A 23987-nucleotide genomic window follows, 5' to 3' on the forward strand; every position below is an offset into this window, starting at 1 on the left:
TTGCAAAACCACGTAGAAAAATGGCAGTTGTAAGGTAACGTCGACTACAAGTCTAAACATGAAGAGGTAATAAGCATTACATATTAAAAAAAGTATCAAGATATACACATTTTAAACCATTTGTACAAAACCTCTATAAATCTCTCTCTCTCTTATGTACAAAAATAGCTTAATATATCCCCAAACTGGTTAGGATAGATACAAATAGATTTTCTTATAATAAAAAAATTCACAAAAAAGATTGGAAGCATTCTATGATGGAAACGAGAGGAAAAGCTCGGAGCGAGGGGAGGGAGAGGCGCGGGGAGGGGGGGAGAGGGGGCTCCAGGGGCTTCTTTGAGTAGAGCATAGCTTAATTTCAACATCTCCACAAACATCGGGGAACTAACTTTGTCCACAGAGCGATGAACGCCAGTCTCTGAAGCGGGGAGCGGAGGGGGGTGCCCTTCTGCTGGCGAGGAGGAAGAGCTCCTCCGCAGGCCGAGGAGCGCAGCGCCCTTCCCCGCGGCCCGGGGCCGCCGCGGCTCCCCCGCGGGACACCCACTCCGCCGAGGCGCAGTCCGTGGCGGCGCGACGGAGTGCAAAGGCCGGCCGGGCTCCGGGGCTGGGGGCGGCCGCCCCGACCGCCCCCGCGGCGCGCAGCGCTGCGCCCGCCCGCCGGGAGACGTGCCCGCACCGCCCTCCGACGGCGGGGGAGAGGGAAATGCAACAGGTTCTTTTTCTGGGTGGATTTTTGTCTGTCTTTCTGTGTGTGATGTGTTTTTGTGGGTTTTTTTTCCCTTTTGCAACAGTCCTGTAACAATAAAAGAGAGAGATCAGAGCCGCGCCGGGACCTGCGCAGCGCCGGGCTGCCGGAGCCGCTCGTAAGTACCGCGGGACGCGCGGCGCCCGCCTGCGGGGGCACCTGGGCTGCGCCCGCTCCCCCGGCGGCTGCACCCCCTCCGCCCCGCGGCGCCCTCCCCGCCCCGGCCTCTCCCGCCCCGCGGCGCCCCGGCCCTCCGCGGGCGCGCACCCACCTGCCGCGGAGGCCGCCGGCGCTCAGAACCAGCTGGTGAAGTCGAGCAGCTCCTGCTCCTCGGGGCTGAGCGGGTCGTAGGAGCCCTCGTCGGAGGAGTAGGAGGAGACGGGGGAGCCCGCCATGGAGTTCATGTCGTGGGAGTAGCTGGGCGAGATGGTGGGCGAGAGGACGCCGGCCTGGAAGGCGGCGCTGACGGCGTCGTGCTCGTCGAGCAGCTGCTGCAGGGCGCGGATGTACTCGACGGCGGAGCGCAGCGTCTCCACTTTGCTCATCTTCTTGTTGGCGGCGCCGTTGGGGACGTGCTCCCGCAGGGTGGCGAAGCCCAGGTTCACCAGCTTCACCCGGTTGCGCTCCCGCTCGTTGCGCCGCGCCACGGCCGCCGGCTGCTGCTGCGGCAGGCTGTACCCGAAGCCGCTGAAGTTCAGCCGCCGCTTGCAGCGCATCAGCTCCGGCGAGGCCGAGCGCTGCCGTTTGGCGGCCCGCGGCGCCGAGGGCTTGCCGCCCGGGGAGGGCTGCCCGCCCGCCGGGCTCAGCTGCGGCGGCGGCGCTCCCGGCGGCGGCCCCGGCGGGGCGGCGGCGGCGGCGGCGGCCGCCACCGCCGCGGCGAAGAAGCACGCCGGCTGCAGGAAGGGCGGCTGCCCGGCGCCGCTGGCCATCCTGGCGGGGCTGCCGCTGGCCATGGGCGCGGGGGCGTCCTGCGAGGCGGGGGCGCCCGAGCGGCGGCCGGTCCCCGTCCCCCCACCACCAAAAAGAGGTTTAAAAAGGGGGAAAGAAGGGGGATTTGCGGCGTTCGCTTAAAAAAGATGGGCTAGGCGACGGAGGGCCGGGGGAAAGGGGCAGCGGCGGCCACAGGGAGCGGGCGGCGGAGCCGGGCGGACGGCCGGGGATGGCGGGCGGCTCTGCCCGCCCCCCTCCCTCTCGCCCTCCGTGCGGCGGCCGCGGGGAGGCTCGTGGCGCTCGCGTGTGCGCAGGCTGCTTTGCAAAGCCCCTTTTGCAAAAAAGTGCCTGGGGATTGTGTCTCTTATAAGGGGCGGACGGGGCTCGCCCCCCCTCCTCTCCTACACACACACACACACACACACGCGCGCGCACACGCACGCACTCACTCACTCACTCTCCCCCCGCCGGCCCCCCCGCGCTCACACACACACACACACACACACACACTCTGCACCTTGCGCCTTCCACGCTCCCCGGCTTTGCCGCAAGCGGCCGCGGGCCGCGAAGCCCCACCGCCTTTTCAGCGCGGGGGGGCGCACACACACGCACCCCCCCCGCGGCCCCCGGCGCACACGCGCTGGCCGCCGCGCGGCCCCGCCTCCCCCCGCCCCCCGGTGCCCGCTCCCCCGCCCCCGCCCCCACCCCTCGCGGGTTTGTTGTTGCAAGTGCGTGCGCCCGGCGCGTGCCGCGCTCCCGGCCCTGAGCAAACACCCGCGCCGGGGCGCCGCGCGGGGCGGCGGCGGCGGCGGGCGCGGCCTGGCGGGGCGGGAGGCGGCGCGCGTGGGCCGCCGCGGGGAGGGGAGTCGCGGCTCCGGCGGGGTGGGGGGGCGGGTTGCAGGCGAAAGGGAAAGGGGGGAGCCCTGCCCGGGAGGGGGGTGCCCGAGCGCCGTTTGCGGCCGTCTCCTCCCGTTCCCCGCGGAGCTGGGGTGCGCGGCGGGGCGCTGCTGCGGCGGGATGAGGGCGAGGGAGGGGGTGGCTCCCGGGGGAGCCGGGGTGCAGGCGGGTGCGGGCAGCCCCGGGAGGTGCGGGGCATCTTCTGCTCCGGCTGCCGCCGGGGCGCTCGCGGGCTGGGGGCGACCTTAGCGGCACCTGCCCGTGGTTTGGAGGGGAGGGTGGCCCGGCCGACGGCGCTGGCGCGGAGGCGTCCCGTGGCGTGGGCAGGCGGGCCGGTGCATGCCCGCCGGAGAAGCGCCCTTGCCAGCGCCGGGACGCGGCGTGTGCGCAGGCAGCCGGGGAGGGAAACTTCTCCGTGTGCGGGACCGCGAAAGGGCGGTTTTGTCCTCGTCACTGCGAAGCACCGGGATGCCCGGTACCGCTTCCTTCACTCACCAGGTGCTGCGACCCTGAGTTTCGTCAGTGCCCCGGGGGCTGCTCCCCCCACAACGGCCGGAGCCGCGTGTGCTCGGCGCTGCACACTCCCCGCGGGCGGCCTGATGGCTCTATTAGCTTGCGACAACGGCGGGTGAACCGCTGCGGGTGTTAGGAGGAGTGCTGCTTGGAGCAGCAGCGTGCATAGCCTCAGGAGAAGTCACCCTGAGTTACGCCTTTGAAATGCCGAGTGCCAAGGGGCGAGCCTTTCTGGAGAGAAAGAATACCCCCCCACCACCACCACCCGCTTAGGTGCATCCAAAATGGACGGTACCCGTAAGGTCTAAGCGCCCCAGTACTGCCACCGGCACGGGGGTAGAAGGTTTGTCTCAGAGGGCAGCATAAAGTCTGGGTGTGCAAGGCAGAGCAAGCAGATGTGGAGTCAGCTCTCTCTTTGCTGCCAGAGCCCATTTCTCAGGTCACGCTGTCCGCTTGCTGGTCCTGGAGAACTCTCTGAGCCCCTACTGCCTTCCATGGCACCCTGCAAAGTAGGAGCAGGTCACCACCTTTCCAGGCAGGCAATGGCATTTGCTTGTAACTGAGGAGTCAGGATGGCCCTGGCCTATGCAGGAGAAACTACTCCTGCTGCCAGGTGAAGTCTCACTTGTGGCTCAGGACCACATGTGGAAAAGCGGCACTGAGGTGTTGAGAGCTTGAGGCTGGCATGACTTGGTGGTCACGCCGACCCTTGGGGCTGCGGGGGTGTGGGCAGCCTGGGAGACATGGCCAGGATCAGCACCCGGGCACGCTGGTGGCCCTGCTCTTGGCACCAGCAGCAGTGAGGACCCCGGCATGGCTTTCTCTCCCTGCCCTCCTGCCTTTCACATATCCACGTATCTGTGCAAGCTTTAACAGATCTTTCTGCCTTCAGCTCTGTCTCATCTCCACCTCTCTCTGCACCTCTCCACTCTGAAAACTCAGAGGTGTGTGTTCTCTAGCCCCCTACAAAAAGCAGAACCATGGTGTGACAGTCTTGCGGTGGGTGAGATTATGGCTCTAGGAAGTCCCTGGCAAGTGGCTTTCATCCCTGATGCTCACACCAGCACTAAAGCATGGAAGGACGGGATCTGCACAGTCCCTCTTCAGGTTTCAGTGGAAATGAGTGCAAAAATAAGCCCTGCTCTGCTGCTGGCCTCAATTACAGCAGTCTGGAGCTGTAGAGATCACTTGTCATCTGCCAGTGGATCACTGACCCTGCCTGGGCATGTGAATTGAAACACTGATTAAGCAGCAACGTCGTATGGCAGAACCTTAATGTGCACCTGCTCGACTAGTCTTTTAGTCATTTTTAACATGGCAGCTTTTAATGTACATGTATGATGAAAAAGGTGAAGTAGTTCTGTCTGGTCTAAGCTCTATCACATTTATTTCAGGGCCCTCTTCACTGGTCACTGAGTTTCTTTCTGATTTTTAGCCTACTGTCTCATCACATATGAAACATTAAATGATTTTAATCTCTCTTGGGCAAGACAGCCAGACCTAGGCAGGATAAAACATTCAGGTTTATTTGCTGTACAGGGAGCTCTCCCTCTTCAGTTCCAAGACTTCTGGATGGTTTGTTCAACATCCCTTATCTGACATCAGAATTCTCTGCACTGGAAATAGTTGTTTCATCATCAGCTCTGCGTTGTGACATCACAGGTGTAATGAACAGTAATGAACCAGCGCTGCGATTCACATCCCAGTGCTTTGGGAAGTGGCATCAGCAATAGCAAAATAATTGCAACCCTGTAAACTATATGCATATTTAAACAGAGTAATTTTTCTGGAGCAGCCCACTACCAGAACTGGCGTGGAAACACCACGTGGGGAAATTCCTGCCCTTTTTCCCCGAAATGGCAGAAAGAGACTGGAGTTTCTGGGTCCCTCCTTCTGGAGTCTCAGAGGGCTCTTAAAAAGGTGAAAGACGTGAGTCCCAGAGGTCACCGAGTGTAACTCGCATGTAATTTTGCCTCCGTGGCTCTATCCCTGCTCGGTTCCCGTCTCCGGGGCCCGGAGGGGGTGAGGGGGGAGGGCAGAGCCTTTTCCTCCCTTCGCCCAGCACGTCCCTCGCCATCCGCTGCAGCCGGGGAACAAACTCACCCCTCGCGTTGTCCGAGGTAATGCCAGTCTTGCCAGCTCCCCTGGCTGCTCATGGCGCAGAGTAAGGGGTCTGGGGCTGCCAGATTTATAGATAATAAATATTGTTTCAAGGTCCCCCGCCTCCACCCACTCGTATGCACACTCTTGCACCTGCACTTCGAAATTCTTAATTCTAACATAATGATAAATAGCCCTTGCCCTTTTCATTGGGCTTTTTTTTCCCCTTTTTCTTTTTTTCTCCCCCCCTCTTTTTTTTTTTTAAATCTTGAACTGTCATTATTTTCTAGTGGCTTTTTTGTGTGCCTAAATTGTAGCCACACTCATGAGGTCTTTTGAAGTCCTTGCTTTTTTTTTTTTTTAAACTTTGGTATGCCTTTTTTTTTCCGCCCCTTTTCTTTTTTAAAGGCCATTTACGTTATGATTAAATGCCGTCTTGGAAAAGCAGAACGAAAGTCGTTAATCTATATAGATCTTCAAAGAATCGATACATTCGGGACTTCTGTAGGATTTGTTACACTCCATTTTGTTACAGTAGGCAGCTCGTCTGGATTTGGGCACATGTGTTTTTCTCCCTCCCCTCGCCGTCCCCCTCCCCTTTCCAGCTTCCCCCCCAAGAGTGAAAATAAAGTAAAAGGTCTTTCATGGTAAACAAAACCAGCTTATTCTCCACATAGAACACATGAATAGCTGGAAAAAAAACTTACAATAAATGGTGCATTTTTTTCTCTGCTGGGTATAGCATTCAAGATCAGTCCAGTATTCAAGAAGCAGTCCATTTTTTGCTCAGCAAGAGAGTTTAGAAAAGAAGCGTGGGGTCTATTCAAGGATCTTTTCCCCCTTCACAATTGCTGGGCTTTATGAAACCTATCTTCCATGCCTTGTCAGAGTATTTCTGGGGACCAATTAGTGCTTTGTTGCAAGGCTTCTTTGCTGAATCTTTGAGCAGCAAGAAAAAGCTCTCTTGAGTCTCCCCTTATTTTGACTATTTCAGTCATTACTCAGTGTAATAATTAATATGACAACTGGACGCTGAAGTTTGTATAGAAACACCTCGGCTGCAGGAGAGAGCGTGCAGTGGGTGGTAACAAGCTACAGATCAGACCGAGAAGCCACACACACAAGGAAGGGAAAAAAAAAAAAAAAAAGAAAGAGAGGGAGAGAAAATAATGAATGAAAAGAAAGAAAGAATAAAGGTAAATAAATAGTTGGTGCAACCTGAAGAAACATAATACAGACTTGGAAGGCGAAAAAAAGGCAATTAGGAGGGAGGGGACGGCGACCCCAGAGAGGTAAACTTATTTTGAAACAGTTTCTATGTGAATATAAATTTCAAAACTTTGCTACTTTCAGAAGGCAGGAAAGCGATTTTCCCCTGATGACTAGTTCCTTCGGGTAAGTCATTTTCAAGGAGCATCTGCCTACAATTTTGCATACTTGATGAACTTTAACGTCTCTTCCTAAGCGTCCCTTTACAGAAAGAAGGACTTTGAGCATTAAACCACGTTCGTGAGTAGTTGTTCCCCATCCTGCCCAGGGTGGAGGGAGGCTAGTTCTCGGGACAGCGATTTGTGTGAGTTTTCTTAGCGTTGTATCGTCTGCAAGAGGAATAAAGCCTGTGCCCCAATGTAGAATTAAAAATGACGTTTGACCAGGGACACTGCTGAATTCTTCTCGAAAGGCGTCTCGGGATGAACACTCATCACTTTGCAGACATTTCTTGGGCTGCCAATTAGGGCATAATAAATAATTAGAGGTTTTAAGCATATTAGATACAGCTCATGCTAATGAGCTACATCAGGTCTTGTGCTAACCTGAAGTGACAGTTTGCATATAGGGCTGCAAAAAAAAAAAAAGGCAAAAAAAAAAAAAGCAGCAGTCGCGGCAGTCGCCCCCCCGCCCCTGGCCCCGGCCCCGGCCCCGGCCCCGGCCCCGGTCCGCTCTCTCCTCCGCCGCTCCCGCGCGTCCCGCCGGGTGCTGCGCGGCGCCCCCGGCCCTCCGCGCCCGCGGAGCGGGGCCCTTCGCCCGCCGGCCCCGCCGGGTGGCCCCATTGTGCGGCCACGCGTCCCGCGTCCATCACAGCCCCGGGGGATAAATCACACTGGGCTGCCCCCCCGCCTCCCCCCATAGCCACTTTTTGCAGAGCTGAATTTTGGAGGCCGAGGGGTGTTTTTCCCGGCCCCTCCGCGGTGGCAGTCCCCTGGCAGGAGCGGTGGGAGGGGGGTTTGGGTGATGCCTGCCGCAGCCTGGGAGGCGGACCCCCCTCCCCGGGGGCAGGCGGCGGTGACAGCCGGGTGTCCCCCCGCCCCGGCTCCGGCGGCCGCTGCCGTGAAGACACAGTGCCACCTCCCGGCCACGCCGCGCTGCGGAGGGAAGAGGATGGGGGAAACTCGTCTGGGGAGGGGATGGGGTGGGGCCAAAAAGCATTTAGCAGCGGGCTGCAGGAGATGTCGGGGAGCCCGGCTCTGCAAGGAGGGGGGATGTGGCTGGTCTACACCACGATGTATACCGGGATGTGAGGAAAGGCAGCCTGGATGGAGAGCTGCAGCACCCGGAGACCTCTGGTAAATACATACACAATAATCGGTAAGGGGGGATCCTCCCCACTCCCTGCCATCACACACATCCCCATAGATACTCACTGAATCCTCATCTCGGAATTTTTCAAGAGCTTCTGTTTTTACGAGAAAAACTTCTCTCCATTACTCAATGTTCCCTCAAATCGACTGGGGCATCCTGAAACAGCAGGGCAGGTAGGGAGCTGCAGGCCAGGGATAGTCCCAGTGTCCGTGCGTGGGAAGGGACATCCCTGCCCAAAACAGAAAACATGCAGCTCCTGGGAAGCCACCACTCTACAAATACTGGCTAAAGGCAGAGGTGGGAAAGAGCAGTCTGAAAAGCAGCCAAAGTCCGTGGCCCTTTGAACTTGCATCATGCCAGCCAGGGGAACCTGCCAACTTCTAGTGCAAAGAGCCCTCTTAGTTGTGGCTGAGCAGCACAGCCAGGAATGGATGTGCGTGGTGCATGTGTGTGTGCGTGCCCCAAGAAGGCGTGTGCTTCTGAGGAAGAAAAGGAGGTTTTAGATGGAGGCAATGTGGGACATCAGTGTATATCTGCATATAGTTGAAAGGAGTGGGATTGCACAGTGCTGCAGCAAAAGCCCAGAGCGGGACTAGCGGACCCAAAGCTCAGGTGCTCACCCAGAGTACGGGGAACCAGATACATGGAGAAACTTGAAACCCAAGTGGAAAATCCCAGTTAGAAATGTCACTGCGGGGGGATGAACCCCTACGCTGAACTAGTACTTCAAAGAGGACAGGGAGGCTTAGGCAATTTGGACTCTGAAATGGTCCGAGGTAACCAGTACTGATGCAATTGTGTCTTCATACTGTAATGGCACTAGACAGACACACAACACACACACATGCACACCCCCCTTTGCTCCACAACAAGAGAATTTGGGAATTCCTCCTGGCAAGAAGGAGCTTTGCTTCCCCCAGCAGTGCCTTTTGCTACCAGGCAACCTTTGGTAGTCCAGGCTGATTAAACAGTGAACTGGCAGCAGTACACTGGTGATATTGTTATGATTATGTAGCAATAAGAGTAAGAGATAAGCTTGCAATATAAATAGGGGGTAGGAGGAGTCAAAACAGATAATTACAAGGATTTGGCATGAGCAGTATTTTGCATACCCAATATTTCACTTTGCCTTGCCATTACTGCCATTACAGGGTAGAGTGAACAGAGGGTGTAACACATAAGAAAAGGTATGGAAGAAAGGAAGAAAAGACTAAATGCATGTAAAAGCCACAGAGAAGGAAAAAAGATTGATCAAAGGCTAGTGAAAAGGGAAGGAAAAAAGAAAGAAAAAGGAAGGCACAAACAAAAGGCAGAAAAAAATAGTTTATGACTTTGGATGCCACAGTTATTTTGGCCAGCCTTAGGCCATGCATTTAAGTTTTTAAAAATCTAGTTGAAATATATACCAGGTAGCGAGGCATGGTGTGTGGGGAAAGTAAACAAGACCAGTTGCTGCAGGCTGTCCTGCCCTGCACAGGGACTACTGTAATCAGAGTTGTCACCATCCTCGTCTCACTGCTTTTTTTTTTTTGCAAGGTGGCCTTCGATGTCCCTATCATGCATAGGACCGTGCCAGTTGCTGCACAAACACAGAACACAAAATACTGCCTCCCATAGTGAACTTACTGGCTGAGCAGTTAAAAAAAGAGTAATTTTTATACTGCTGGCAATTACCAAGGTTAACCTCCCTTTCTCCTACTGCCCCATCTCTCCTTGTCCCAACCTGCTGCCACGGTGTCAGCAGGGCCCAATGTGTTATGTGTGCATCACATTTGGCTGCCTACCTTGACCTGCCAGCCCATACCACAGGCTTGCTGGTCACTTCAGAAAGTAACTTTCTACCTCTGTGTGTAGCCACAGGATGCACAAACAAGCAGCTCTTCTGAAAAAGGTATGTATTCACACCCAAAGCACTGAGTTACTTCAGATGCACATTATACAGTCGATGATTTCAGTGGGCTGCATTCTGACTTCATGGTCATGGGGTTCAACACGGGTTCGGACTGAGATCCGTGAAAGTGGCTCCACTCAGTTTCTCTACTATAAGGCTGATTGGATTTAGCAGCTATTGGATTTTGTCAGTACCAATAATTCATGGTAAGTCTTTGTTATTATTCACAAATCTGAGTTTGCACTGGTGCATGCAGTAAAGCTTTCCTCAAGGCTAAAATAACTATAAAGAGATGATTTCTCTATTCCACAGAATTTATCTTCATCACAAAAATATAGGAAGATTACCTATCTTGACACAGCTTGTCTTGGTACAGATTTCATCTTTCAAATAGCAAGATAGATACTTGACCATTTTTTTTTTTAACCTGCCCTCTGGTATTGGGCTTTCTGTTTTTCCCTCAATGCCTTTGGTGATTCTTTCTAAACCAAATCTGGGCTTTTTTATATCAAACTTTTACCAACCTTTTCTGAAATCATTCATGCCCCTTCCCTCCATTCCCCTTCTAGCTCTCCACAGCTGACACTATATACAAGTACACTCACATCTTCTGCAGTTCTTCTGCATCCTCCTGCCCTCTAGCTCTGACCTACTCTTTCTTGCTCCTTTCTTCCTTTACTTTCTTCCCTTTCTCCATTTCCAGACTCATATCCCAGTGTGAGGTTCATGCAGCTAACTCCTGTCTCACGATTTCTTTACACCAGGTCTCTCTCCAATGTCTGGTGTGTGCACCGATGTCTCTTGGTCTCTGATCTCTTGGACGCAGCCCAAAAAGACAAATCCCTCCGCTGCTGCGCTGTGTCACAGCCCTCCCTGGCTCATGTCTGGCATCCAAAGAGCGGGTCCTGGAGAACAGTTGATCTCTGGTCATGTGGAGTGAGCCCCAGTGGGAAAACCACCTGAGGCTGAACAAACGCACAGTGGTGGGAATGGATGGGGGTGAGGCTGAACTGATGGCGACGTGTTGACGTGCAAAAATGAAAACAGTGGCTGACGTTGATTGGGAGGAGGAAGGCTGTTAATTCAAAGCATGCTGCTCGTCCACGTTGGGTGCAGATAGAAACAATATGCTGGAGAGCTGCTACGTGCAGGGGTGGGACTCGCAGGGGCTGGCCGGTGTGGAGTGGTTTGTCCATGTGCTAGGGGTGGGTGGAGGGGGCGTGTAGGGAGAACGCCCCCTTGGCATGGTTTTCAGGGGAGGGAGCTGGGGAAGGGGATGGCTTTGCCTCACTTGCTCCACTTTAAATGCCTTTGCACAGAGCTCTGGCCACTGTAGTAAGGTCGGAAGGCTTCACCTGCAGCGGCGAAGGGGCCTCCTTGCGTGGGCATTGCTGCCTCTGCAACATGGATGCACAGCACTGCAAAATGAATGGTGACCCTTTCCAGGTAAGCGATGGGGTCTGTGTGCCCGTTCTTTGCAGGGGTGACAGTGGCTGCCTCCCTTCTGCCCCCCCCCATGCTTGCAAATCTTGTCCCCCACTCTCTGAGAGTCAGTGTGATCCAAGGCAGGAGGAAACAACACGCCCGTCTCGATGCTTTGCGGTGCTTGGTTGCCGTCATTCTCCCTTTTGGCAGCTGGCGTACTTGTCTGTTGTTAATTGTGCTTGCAAAAGTGCAGTGAGAATGAAAATGAACATTGCAACAGTATCCTTGCAGATATGGCAAATAGAAGAAAAATCAGAAAAGACCACAGCTAATTGGAGGTCTTAAACCTGTGTGATGAAAGAAAACTGTCTTCTTCTGTTAAAGAAAAGCAGCTGAAGTTACGTGCTCTTCTGGTGGAGCTATTCGTTACATTTTAGGACTCTGATGTCCCCTCTTTTTAATGTTTACTGACTTACTTTGAACCCTTTGCTTTCGAAAATACAGGAAAGTTGTGAAGCCCATGCCTCTCGATTACAGGCACTATAGTTACTGCAGGAGCAAGTGACGTAACCTGAGGCCAGCATGGTTAATTATTAGAACCAAATTCTGCATGCATGTGTCCTACGCAATGCTGCTGAAGCCAGAGACAAGCTGTGGAAGATGTGAAAAAAAGAAAAAAAAAAGGGCTTCAGTTTCTACAAGCCTTTTTAAGAATGGAGCAGCCAAGGAAGCCTGGTTTCCTACTGCTTTGTGTGTGAGGCTGAACTCCCACAACAATTCTCTAGGATCTCACCTTGCTGCTTTTCCAAGTTGTGTAATTGCTTGGTCCCAATGAGATCTGTGGAAGCTGAGCATCTAAATGCCTTAAGAAATCTGACTTGGAAACTAGTTCCATCTTCAGAAGTAACTTAGGAGTTTTATTTCCTTTGAAATTTTTTTTTTCTGAGTTTTTCCCTACTATTTTGTGTATCTAGTAAGTCTGAAATTTGTAACACGGAAGTGAAATTTTTCTGTCACTGAAACTGCAAGCCAAAATTCCCCTGGCTTTAACAGTGCTGGAATTCACTCTGAAAGGCTTTATCTAACCTGCTCAGAAATTGATTAGAAGGCTGACAGGTCTGTGTTACTGATCTCCAATACTGCCACATGTGTCACAAAGGCTATATGCATCTTTGTAAGAAGTGGTCAAGTAAAAATGCAGGTTTGCATTGCACTCAGGTAAACCTGTCCTTGCATCTACCCATCACCTATCTTTGAGATTGTAGTAGGTCCAGGAATGGATGTGCATATTCATCAACTGGTTCTTATTTTACTTCTTGGAATGAAAAAAAGGAGCTGGAAGACAATTAGAGCTTAATTTATCCCACACTACATTTATAAATCACATATACATGCCGTATAGGCAATATTTCAATGACAATGAAACAATTTGTTCAACTCTTAATCATAATCACAGTAGTAACAGAACAGTAGAACTACCCCAAATTGCAATTCCTTTCTATATAACAGGTTGAAAACCAAGAAATTAGAAACAGAATTGAGAATGGATACACTGTGATCAATGGTTAAAACTATGCATAGGTACTAGAAAAACCTCAGCAATAAATGTGAGTGCCTGTGTGTATGTTGATGTATATTACCTCCAGTGTACTTGTTGATGTATATTGTCTTCAGTGTGTATTGATGTATATCGCCTCCATATATAATGATAAGAACTGGGTACCAGGAAAACAATCATTTTACTCTTCTTTCCTTTTGCAATGGAAGCTGTCATCTCTGTGGACAGACTCGGGCATGAACTAATGTTTGTACAAAGATCTTCCAGTGAACTGAGCGTATATGCAGATGTGCAAGAAATTAAGCAAGTATCACTTTGTTTTCAGGATTAGTGCGTACTCCCTACTGCAATGTGTCTTACTTTTAATCACCAACATAAATGAATTTACAAGAGTGAGAAAATGAGTGAGAACAGCTTGAAAGTGGTTGATCTCAGTGCATCAAGGCTAGTGACCAATGAGAATCTATCTGGGTTGGAAAGAAGGTTTGTAAGGCATTTTTGTGTAATTTCATGGTATAAAGAGATCAATTAACATCAAAATTACATTGCAGGACTTGAACCTTGCATTATATCCCCTGCAGGTGTCCAAACCACAAATTCTTGCTTTGTCACACCGATTCAAGTCAACCTGCCATAGAAGTTGGTCCTTGCTGCATGCCTTTGCAAGAGCATTTTAAATACGTAACTACACAGCTTTTAAAACAGTTCCAGTGCAGACCATGAAAACTGAGTTTTTGGTCCATCGGGCAGACACTGGTGTAGCACAGTTCTGTCCTTAAGATCAGTGTTGGTTGTGGTGGGGGAAAACAGAAGAGCAAAGCAATGCATGGCTAGTGTTTCAGATGATAGTTTTGGTTGCACTAGCTATCATAAATTTTCTGGACTCCTGATGTTTCATTTGCCTTTTGACAGACTCCTGTCATTGTTTTCCCCTCATGATTGCTTCAGGTGTAAATGGGTTTCATTAGCCAGCTGACACACCACTCCTGAGTGCTTTTCCTCTTGGTCTCCACCAGCTAAGAGCTGGGCCAGCTCCCTGGCTGGGTGAGGACCCAGGAGACACACAGATGCTGCGGGAAGTGTCACAGTTGAGCAGGTGACAATCTTCTCCCTGGTGCATAAAACCAGTATTTCTACTACAGTTCCCACTAGACGTTCCCCATAAAGGTGGAAAATATTTGGATAACCTTTGCAATCTCTGGAAATAAAGCCAGACAGAAAAATCTGTTGCCAGTCTCTGGCAATGAATTCTCAGATTAGCAGCAGCCTCAGAGACAGCCTGAAGGATCACCAATTATTTACTTTACAAAAGAAGGCAGTTCCTTATAACACTGCCTCAGAAAATGTAGTCCCACCAAGAGCTTTATGGCTTCAGGCCAGATGGATTTGGTTATTCATTTGTCTGCTACAAAGACTGTCTTTTCTAAGGACAATATTTGGGAACTGAGATTCTTTATACTCTGATTTATATGTTAAATTAAGCAACAGCTATAATGAGAACAGGCTCTGACTGAAAATACAGATCTTCATAAAGAAAAATTGAATGCATACCTGGAGTCAAGTTTTGGCTCAGGACTTGTTACACCAGTATCTGTCTGTGTTGCAGATGTCTGGTGTGATCTTTGAAATACCAACCAAGGCCAGTAGATGTTGAAAACCCCCCAACAAACAAGACATTAATGTGACTTCCAAAAGTTTGTGATGGTTGTGCATCAAATTTACTCCGACATCAGGAAAATTAAGCTATTTTGGAAATCTCAGCAGGTGCTTACCTGCCATGCCAGGTACCCAGACAATTTTGAAAACCTGGCCCCTCTCCAGGACTCAGTTTCCTGTTTCTGAAGTGGTAAAATAGCTCTTCCCTACTTAACAGGGGTTTTGTGAAAAGAAACACATGTACTGAGACATACTAAGACATTCTGGTAATGAGAACCATGAAAATAATTAAAATAAACATTCTCCTTGCTTGGCAATACTGGAAATTGCCTTTTGGAATTTGCAGAGCAGAAAATCAATAAGAGAAAGGGAACAAACATAAATGAAAACATGCCTTGCTGTAACTGAGCCTTAACTCACTGTGGGATTTAGGGAAGATCTAAATGTTTGCTCCAACATTTTTCCCCTTTTTTTCTTTGTTGTTGTAGACATTTTGTTTTCAAAACAAATTCCATATCCCTCTTGTGAATACCACCTCTCCTGGGGCTACCTGGAAGGTACAAGCAGAACTGAAGGGAAACACAGATCATGGTCTGCATCTCTGCACAGAGCTCATCTACATTGCTCTGCTTAATCCTGAGCGTTAATGAAACGAAAGCCTGAGGGAAGGTCTTTTCACTGTAGCTGAAACCCAAGCGCAATAATGTTTCTGCTCTTTCGTGAGCTTGACACACTTGAGAGGTGAAGCAGGGCAGAGATGATATTAGGCTATTTTCCTGCCCTTTTTGACTACCTTGATCACACATGGGCCTTACCTAGAGAGAAGGGATTTGTGTCTCTGCCATCATAAATCAGAGTAGCCCCACAGCTGCTTTACTTCTGGCAGCAACAGTGGCCTTGATTCCCACTTAAAGCAACTTTATACCCTCTTTACATGGCTGATGCTGTGCAAAAGGAAAATGCAGCAAACCAAAACTGACTCCTAGGGTGAAAGTAAAACTTTTTGTTTGTTTGTTTTCTTTCAGGAATCTATGTACATTGAAGAGTCCTCAAATAAAAATGGTGTGATTTCTTTGATTTTCTCTCTGAAAGAAGAAGTTGGGGCATTGGCTAAAGTTCTGCGCACATTTGAGGTAAATATTTTCCTTCAGGAGACCTGACCATGTCTTTACATTTTTGCATTGCAGCAACATTTGCTCAGGGTATTTGTGGTCATGTTTCTAATTCTGTTTCATTGCCATAATGGCGGAAACAGGCATGCGTTTCTTTTTCGGGGTTAAAATCACTTAAAGTTCTGGAGCAGAAGTGGCCTTTTTAAGTTAAAATTTTACTTCAAACTTTTAAATTAAAACCTCTACTTTTAACTAATATGAGGGAGGAAAAAATGCATTTTCTCCGTTTAAGAAGGAGCTATTCCACTGTAACTGCTTAAGTAAGAGGTAGAATTGAATTGAGCCATAACTTGAGATTGATGTCTGAGTATGTATATGTATATTTATATGTATAGAACGGCAAATATAACCTGAATGTGAGCCATGTGACTAACAGTATACATGTTGCATGAAGTATTTCTAATGGGGGCAGCTACCATCCTCTTAGCCCTGGTTTACCTCAGTAAATCTCATATAAATAAGCCCACCATCTCCCACTGCTAGTAATTCTACAGAGAGGGTAGACAGTACCTACAAAACAGCATAAAAATGGCAGCATTTTGCAGTTTTTTCTCTCCAAAGGAACTCAGCTGCTTGTACTGACTCATTTGGAAAGCTTTTGGGGAAACAAGGAGCCATTTACCTTTCAGGACATCGTGTGCCTATTTATTCTTCCAGAAATATTTCCCAGATGTCATGGATGCCATTTGAAAAGCACGAAATCCTTGCAATTCAGGATGGCTGTGTTGCAACACACACAGCTGTGTACCCTGTGCTCCCTAGCAAATACACTCTGTTATATTGGTTTTGTGACTTTTTTTTTTAAAGAACGTCATCATGTAATAGTTGTGCCTGAAAGCAGCTCTTTCTATAGAACACTGTAAAAAGTTGTGGCCTGCATACTTTCCATTCATGAACTGAATTGACTAAGGAAAGAAAGGTTTGTGTGGTATTAGTACAAATGAAAAATAATTATGAGTTATAGGACATATTTGATTCATTAAGATGAGGGGAAATTCATAGCAATGACAGCAGAGCTAGTCTAAATCTGTGAAATGACCATTTTAAAACAGTCCTGCAAGATGTCTGTATGTCAGCAGCGTGCATGTCTGTAGGTGAACTAAGGAAGCCTGTTGATATGCTCTTGTTAAATGCATTGCTGTGTACTAACCAAATTGCTATCAGCCTTAAAGGAAAATCTGCAGGGGAGCTAGTATAGGAAGGAGAGAAATAGCTACTCCTTGCATATGACTCTTCTTGCCCCAAAGCAGGTACCTAAACTAGACCGGCTGAATGACAGTTTTCCCAAGTGACCCTGACAGCAACTGAGGGGATGGGGCTCACCTAAAGATGTCTGCACTGTGGTCGTTTCCCATCCCAAGGAGGCCAATTCTTTCTGTGCAAACTTGCAGTCTCCCCCAGCACCAAGGTTTGACAAGAGACCAGGCATAGGAGCTCTTGTGCCGGTTTTGCATGCTGTTGGCAGTGTAGTAGGGCTAGAGGGAAGGGATTTAGTGGTACAAGCCTGACCTGCAGCTTCAGCTCCTCAGGACTGTCATTAATGAATTCATGGGTGCTGGGGTGTCTAAACCAGAGCAGCCCTTGGGCTGTTCTAACTCAACGCAAAGGACCTCGCCCTCTGTACAGCTGTGTAAGATTCATGGACATGTACGTCTGAGAAAACCCCCACCCTTTCCCACCCAGACCATAATCATGGTGCCTCAGAGACACAGACTTTGTGCTTAGTGACATCAGCAACAGAGACGGGGAAGGTGGTGATACGCAGGTGAAGGGTGGGGACAAGGAGGAATTGAGGGGATACCTAAAGAAAGGAGAGATCTCTTGGTGCTATCAGCAGCCAGGCTGCCTTTCTGTAAAGTAGGTGTCTGTGTGGACCTGGGGAGGTTCATCCTCTCCTTGGTTTAGGAGCTGGAGAAAAAAATTCTGTTACTCTGGGAGGGCTGTTCAGTCACTCCTGTGTCCCTGGCCGAGATGCAGGAGCAGCTCCTCACTCCCAGGTTCACATCCCACCCATGTCCTACTTCTGTGCTGGCATGAAACTTGGCTAGGCATTAGCCCCCACCACAGCTTGATCTCCATGGGGAGCAAGAGCCCAAAGGGAGCTGTGCTGTGGTCCAGCCTGGCCCTGCACTTGGATAACAGGACATCCAGGACTGTTGGATCATCAAACACCACCTCTGCTCCCCAGTCCAGACGTAATCTGTATTCGCCCAGGAGGCAAACATCCCAGGGAAGGAAGTAGTGTCCAAACACAGCCCAGATGAATTGGGTAAGCCCTCTCTGTGGGTCAGGATGGACTGAAGGTAGAGGAGCCTCATATCGAGGTAGGTGAAGGCACAAGGCCAGTGGCTACAGAGAGAGTACTCATGGCACAGAATTATATCCTGTAACTGAGACACAAAGTTTAAGAGAATTTCAGTGTGTTTTGGGGAAACATTAATGTTTGTACTACTTAAACATCTCTCAGGGTTGCTCATGCAGTTGACAGTGTGCTGCATGCTCTCATGTTTGTTTTTTTGCTCAAAGACCCAAACTCTTATTTTCTGTTCAGGTTCCATTTGCACTCAAGTATGAGGATACAGTGACAACTGTTGTTTTTGCTATGTAGCTTGAAGGCTTTTTTCTGAGGAATCTCCTCTATGTACTCAGCTCCTTATGTCTGCTGGCTTTATGTCCAAAATGTACTTTATTATATCTACTTTTTTCTTATGTTTACTCTTGATTCATATTCTCTCTAATGCGTTTCAGTGTTGGGCCAATGCACGATGCCCAAAAAAAGAGCAAGCAGTCTCTATGGAAGAAGGCCTGGACCCTCAGAAAGGCAGGCACATATTTAAAAAAGACTATATGGCTTTTTAAGCTGAAAGCATTTCTGTCTGTCATGGGTTTGTCTATGGCCACATGCTTTGAGGTGCTCCAGCATGACCTCATGCACAGCCACAGATGCTTCAAGGTGTACCTGCTGCAGCATGCACTTATCCATAGGCACAGATGCTTCGAGGTGTACCTTCTCCAGCATGGACTTATCTTTGGGCCACAATCCCTTCAGAGGTATACCTGCTGTGGCACAGACACTTTGAGATATATGTGCTCTAACATGGGTTTATCCATGGCCACAGATGCTTCGGGGTGCCCTGCTCCCGCATGGACTCATCCACAGGTCACAGTCCCTTTGACTTGAGTTCACACTGGAGTTCCAGCCTGTCCAGTGCAGCAGTGCAGAAACAGCAGCAATGCCCTGGCCGTCTGCCAGCCCGGCGCATGGCCATTGCTGTTATCAAAATGTTCCCAAGCACAGCAGAGTAAGATGATAAGCAGTACAGCAAGCAGTGAAAGCAAAAAAGCAGCCAGTAACGAGCACCAGACTCTACTATCGTAGGGCAAGCAAGCCTCATGGCAAGCACAGAAACCTGTCAATTAATAGCTAAACAGCAATTAACAGCTATAAATTCGATCTAGCACATTCCAATCACATCTGTTGTTATCTTGAACACTTCAAGCCCCACGTCGGGTGCCAAAAAGACTATTGTGGTTTAACCCCATCTGGCATCTCAGCAGCACACAGCCGCTCACTCAATCCCCCTGGTGGGATGGTGGGAGAGAATCAGAAGGGTAAAAGTGAGAAAACTTGTGTGTTGAGATAAAGACAGTTTAATAAGTAAAGCAAAAGCCGTGCATGCAAGCAAAACAAAACAGGGAATTCATTCACTACTTTCCATGGGCAGGCAGGTGTTCAGCCATCTCCAGGAAAGCAGGGCTCCATCACGCGTAACAGTTACTTGGGAAGACAAACACCATCACTCTGAACACCCCCCCCCCTTCCATCTTCTTCCCCCAGCTTTATATGCTGAGCATGATGTCATATGGTATGGAATATTCCTTTGGTCAGTTGGGGTCAGCTGTTACAGCTGTGTCCCCTCCCAACTTCTTGTGCATCCTCCCAGCCTACTCGCTGGTGGGGTGGTGCGAGAAGCAGAAAAAGCCTTGACTCTGTAAGCACTGCTCAGCAATAACGAAGACATCCCTGTATTATCAACACTGTTTCCAGTAAAAATCCAAAACATAGCCCCATGCTACCTACTATGAAGAAAATTAACTCTATCCTAGCCCAAACCAGCACACTGTCTTTAAAAGCAAACCCAGACCATGACTATGGAAGGGTTAAACATCCACTTTGGGCGGGAGGAGAGTCCTTTCCCAGTCTCTCACACAAAAACAAGTAGCACTCAGGAAGACCCCTCCAAACACCAGACCTCAGCAGGCTCCTAAGCTCTTCCAACTCCTGGCTCTTGTCTCCCCTCTGTTTTGCAAATCACTGCATGGCTGCATGAATGTGCTCCTCCTGGACTGCTCTGCACCCAGGGTGCCCTATGCCACTGTTGGCAGTGGAGTCCCTGCAGTCCTTTCTCCACCTTCCCTGTGGAAAGGCAGTGTCCGCAGGGCCAGACACGCACTCTGACATGCGCTGTAATGTAATAGCAGCTCAATCATGCCCAGCAATAAGCAGATTGTTAAAACTGAATCCACTTTGCTTCCACACTAGCTGCTCTGTGTGTGTATTGAGATGTGGTAAAGATTCACTTTCTGCTTATCAAACCCAATTATTTTGCACTTGAAAAGCCTGTTTGTCCATAATCTTTATCTGTCCTAGTGTGCATACAGCTTCCTTATGGGTTCTGCTTGGGCAACACCTCTGTCCTCATTGCAGGCTTGAGGGTGGCCATAGAGACAGCATAAACCAGCCAGCAGAGTCTTTACACCAACTTCATTTTAACAGGACCTGCTGAACACTAAGGCACTGCTTGGTACAGCCATATGCTGTTTATTTGTCTCATGCTATTACAGAAGATCATAGCTAGGAAGCCAAAACTCAAATAGATACCTTAGTCTGAAACAGAACATCACACATAAGCAAAATATCATACTTAAAATCAGGAAGACAGAATAGTCATTGTGGAGTTACATTTCTTTTTTGATTCACTGGACAAATCAAAAAGTTACAGAGTATAAGACCAGGTCAGAAAAAGACAGAAATCTTCCAGGTTTCTTATCAAAACTGAAAAAGCAAAGCAGAGCATTTTGGGTTAAACCAAAAGTTACACTTGATGGGAATGTTTATTTTTCTCTGCAGTGATAAAAGCCTATTGAAATTCAGATCACTTTTTTAAACAACAACAAAGTCCATTCTGAAAGAAAAAAAGTGGAAAAAAAGTTGTCCCCCCTCAAAGATTGGCTTTTCCAAAGTTAAATTAATCATTAAAAAATATCAGAACTAAACATTTCAACATGCAAAAAGGCCTGCCCTAAGTTTTAATTGAAATTTTTCCACATGAATTTGTGAATACATTAATTTCCTCCAAAGCTCTTTTCCTGATGGATTTACAAGTAGTAGAAGACATGTCAGCTGTAGTATGTGGCAAACATTGGGTTGGAATATATTACAAGTTTGCTCAACCCATTCTCAGAGAGGAGCCTTCCATCTTCTCTTCACTTGCGTGACCTTCCCAAATACAGAGCAAGACTTCAGTACAAGGTCCAGCCATCAGTGGTGTTTCTTACAGTGGTTATGGCTCTAGCTCAAAAGCAGCCCCACTGATTTTCACTGAGTAGTACTCCAGCTCCTGGAGTAAGTTACTGCTCAGTGGGAGGACTGGATGAGTGTAACGGGCTGCACTAAATGAGACCCTGTGCTTTCAGAGCCAGTAAAGATGACTGTGCTCTTTTTCTGTTTAGGAGCTTACTTTATTCAACAGAAAATCCAAAGTGACTGTTATCTCTTTGTCCTTTGGGAAGGTATTGGCTCTGCAGTGTTTTGGGTTGTTTCCAAATCAGGAGAAGCGAGCAGTCACTTTGGCCAGGGGGTGTGTTGGACATGTCCGCAGTGATAGGTGAGCAGGCCAGGCATGCCTTTCCCAAGAGACTTGTTTTTTCATCACAGTATGCATATGCACATCTACAATCGTTTTATTACACCTGAACTCACTGCTCAAAATCCATGACCTCAGTCTGAGCTCTCCTCTTTCCAGGGCCAAGAGAACAGGCCTCTTTGATCTAGTAAACCAACATGAGTTTAAAGAGAGGAGTGCCTTCTTGCTGGATGCTTGTGCAGTGCCACATGCTGTCACATATGTTTTTTGGTCTGTCCCGCTCCATGTGTTTTGTGGCTGGATTGTGCTGAATGCCTCATACTAAACTTTAGTTTTGGTGCAGAAGTGCAAAGGGGTGGACACCAGGGGCTGCTCCAGGGCGGCTACCCTTTGGAGCTGTTTGCTGGCAGGGGCCAACTCTGGGTCCTTTTGGCTCCGTGAGCTTGTCATGCAAGGAAGACCGTAGCAGATGTGAAGGAGAAAATGTGGAAGCAGTGTCTTCAGCTAAGAAGCAGGCCCTTGGACAGTAAAGCTGAACCAGACAGCTGTCTTTGTCTTCACTGTGGGAAACCATGGCTGAAGGCATCGCTGTAACTTCCTAACTCCCCTGATCTCCTGTGAAAATTAGGCACTGAGTTTCTACTTGTGCTTCTGAAAGTGTCCTCCTTCATGAAGCCCTGAACTAACCCGTGGCAAGGGTTAAAAGAACATGTTGCTTATTTTTCTATCAGGAAAGTGCAAGTAAATCCTTGTTTTGGGAGATTTCACCCAAGTTCTCACTGAATGTTGATTAGCAGCACCGTAGCGCTGTCAATGGTTCTTCATCTGGTAACAATGTGGGATCTCCTGATGAAGCCAAACTTGCTTAATGACAACAATCATGAAAACAAGCTGCAGATGGATTTCACAGCTGTACTTAGTTTTAGCAACCGTATACAGGAGCATTTAGTAATGCGTAAACAGAGGGACGTACGAACACCATGGGAAGCAGTAGCCCTTAACGTTCCCAGAAAGTATCCATCCCCACTGAAAGGTTCCCCATGTAGCTATAAAAACACAACTTCTCTTTTCCAGACCATTTTTCAGACCATTAAACTCTCTGAGGGTGAGATGAAAACGTCTTGGTGGTGACCTCTGCAAGACTGCCTAAGTAGTGTAACACCAGGCTGGTTTGATCACGCCAGTGTAGGGCAGCTGCAGCCCAGGAAATGCTCGTTCAGGATGGCATAACTGGAATAGCCTGGGGAAGGGTCTGGAGCTGCTTCACAGCCTCGGAGAGGGAGCCAAGGCTGAGATCCAGCACTGTGGGGTAAGGCAGGCAGGGAGATGGGCAATCTCCTCCTGCATCCACCATTGCCTCTGTTGTAAACTGATATCTGTATCGTCAATCTCTGTCATTCAAAAATCATGACTTACACAAAATGGACTTAGTTCTAACTTGATTTTTGAGCTCTGAGAACACATCTTCAGACTTCTTTCTCTAATGGGGAGTAGTAGAGACACAGTTAACTTGGATATTCAAATAATGAAAGCTGAGATAATTTACCCCCAGGACTGGAGGTTTTAAGAAAAAAGCAAGAAATTTGGAGTGACTTCTGCTAACTTCAAGGGATCTGGCAATACTGTACCCCTGTGATCTCCATTAGGTGTTACACCGAATGCTGCCCTCAGTCCTCAAGACAAAATCTGTTCTGAATTGTTAATACTTGCTAAAAAGTATATTAGAAATGGGCTAGTACACTGCTTTGAAATAAATGCAAGGTGAACAGCTACCCATCCTCTACCAACACAGAAGCACTCCAGCAGGTACGTGGTTTTATGATAGGATGTGTCCATGTAGGAGAAACTCAACCTCTATGCTGGTCATAAGCCTGAGAAGTAGGGAAGCACCAACCTGCTGCAACTTCTTTGCAGTTGCAATGAATGATGGGGTGAATACAGAAAAGGCACATCTAATCTCAAACCATGGGCTCACCTGATTCCTACCAGCTCTAAAACAGGAAAGGCAGAAGAGACCAATGTTAATAGTTCAGGTGTGAATCCAGCCTCAAACATGTGACAGCCCAGATCGTCAATTAGGTTAGGAACCCAGTTAGGTTAGGAGTTAGGTTCCATCAAAAAAAAAAAAAAAGCTCAGAAATAATGAAGTTCCATAAAATAAAAAAAAAAAAAAAAATTAGCTGTCTTTTGAGGGCATACATTGTCAAGATTTCAAGTTCTACTAAATACCAGAGATTGAAAACTGCCTAAACTAAACAACTACATCAAAAAATGCCCCCACTCTCCTTCCTCAGGTAACCGTTTGTCTCCAGAAGTTGGAGCTCTAAATAAAGCATCAACTACTGTGAGAAACCTGGTGCAATTTCAAGATTTGACAATACTGAGGATACAAAAAAGTTTTGAACAATGTGAAACTATGGAAATCAAACACTAGATGGAGTAGTTGGACTAGAATGAAATTGAGATTTGTAAAGCAGTCTAGTAAGAGAGCCATTGTAAATATTTTGAAATTGGGGGCTTAGTAGCAAGGCACAGCATATGAGAGCATGTTTCTACAGGAGTGCCAGTTCAGGGAGCTGGACACATGCTGCTGAATTCTTGCTTTCAAAACAGTGACCAGAAGGGCTCTCCCTTCAGCTCCTCTGCCGTGAGG

General features: G+C 48.8%; 2 protein-coding genes across 2 annotated transcripts in view; one reads left to right on the forward strand and one right to left on the reverse strand.

Moving 5' to 3' along the window:
* Positions 1-1038: 1038 nt before the first annotated feature.
* On the reverse strand, positions 1039-1698 carry ASCL1 (achaete-scute family bHLH transcription factor 1). Its single transcript, XM_059817198.1, has one exon. It carries the CDS (start codon positions 1696-1698, stop codon positions 1039-1041), a length of 660 nt encoding a protein of 219 aa, XP_059673181.1.
* A 9362-nt stretch (positions 1699-11060) lies between these two features.
* PAH (phenylalanine hydroxylase) overlaps positions 11061-23987 on the forward strand; it is a 39807-nt gene continuing 26880 nt past the window's right edge. The window contains exons 1-2 of the mRNA XM_059816526.1: positions 11061-11102; positions 15321-15428. Of these exons, the coding sequence (XP_059672509.1) occupies positions 11061-11102; positions 15321-15428 (150 nt within the window). The remainder of the gene's footprint in view (positions 11103-15320; positions 15429-23987) is intronic.

The sequence above is a fragment of the Gavia stellata genome, chromosome 4 (genome assembly GCF_030936135.1).
Source record: "Gavia stellata isolate bGavSte3 chromosome 4, bGavSte3.hap2, whole genome shotgun sequence".
Taxonomy (NCBI): Eukaryota; Metazoa; Chordata; class Aves; order Gaviiformes; family Gaviidae; genus Gavia; species Gavia stellata.

Bases quoted from the DNA above. Each gene is read 5' to 3' on its own strand.
- ASCL1 (XM_059817198.1), bottom strand. From the start codon at position 1,698: ATGGCCAGCGGCAGCCCCGCCAGGATGGCCAGCGGCGCCGGGCAGCCG.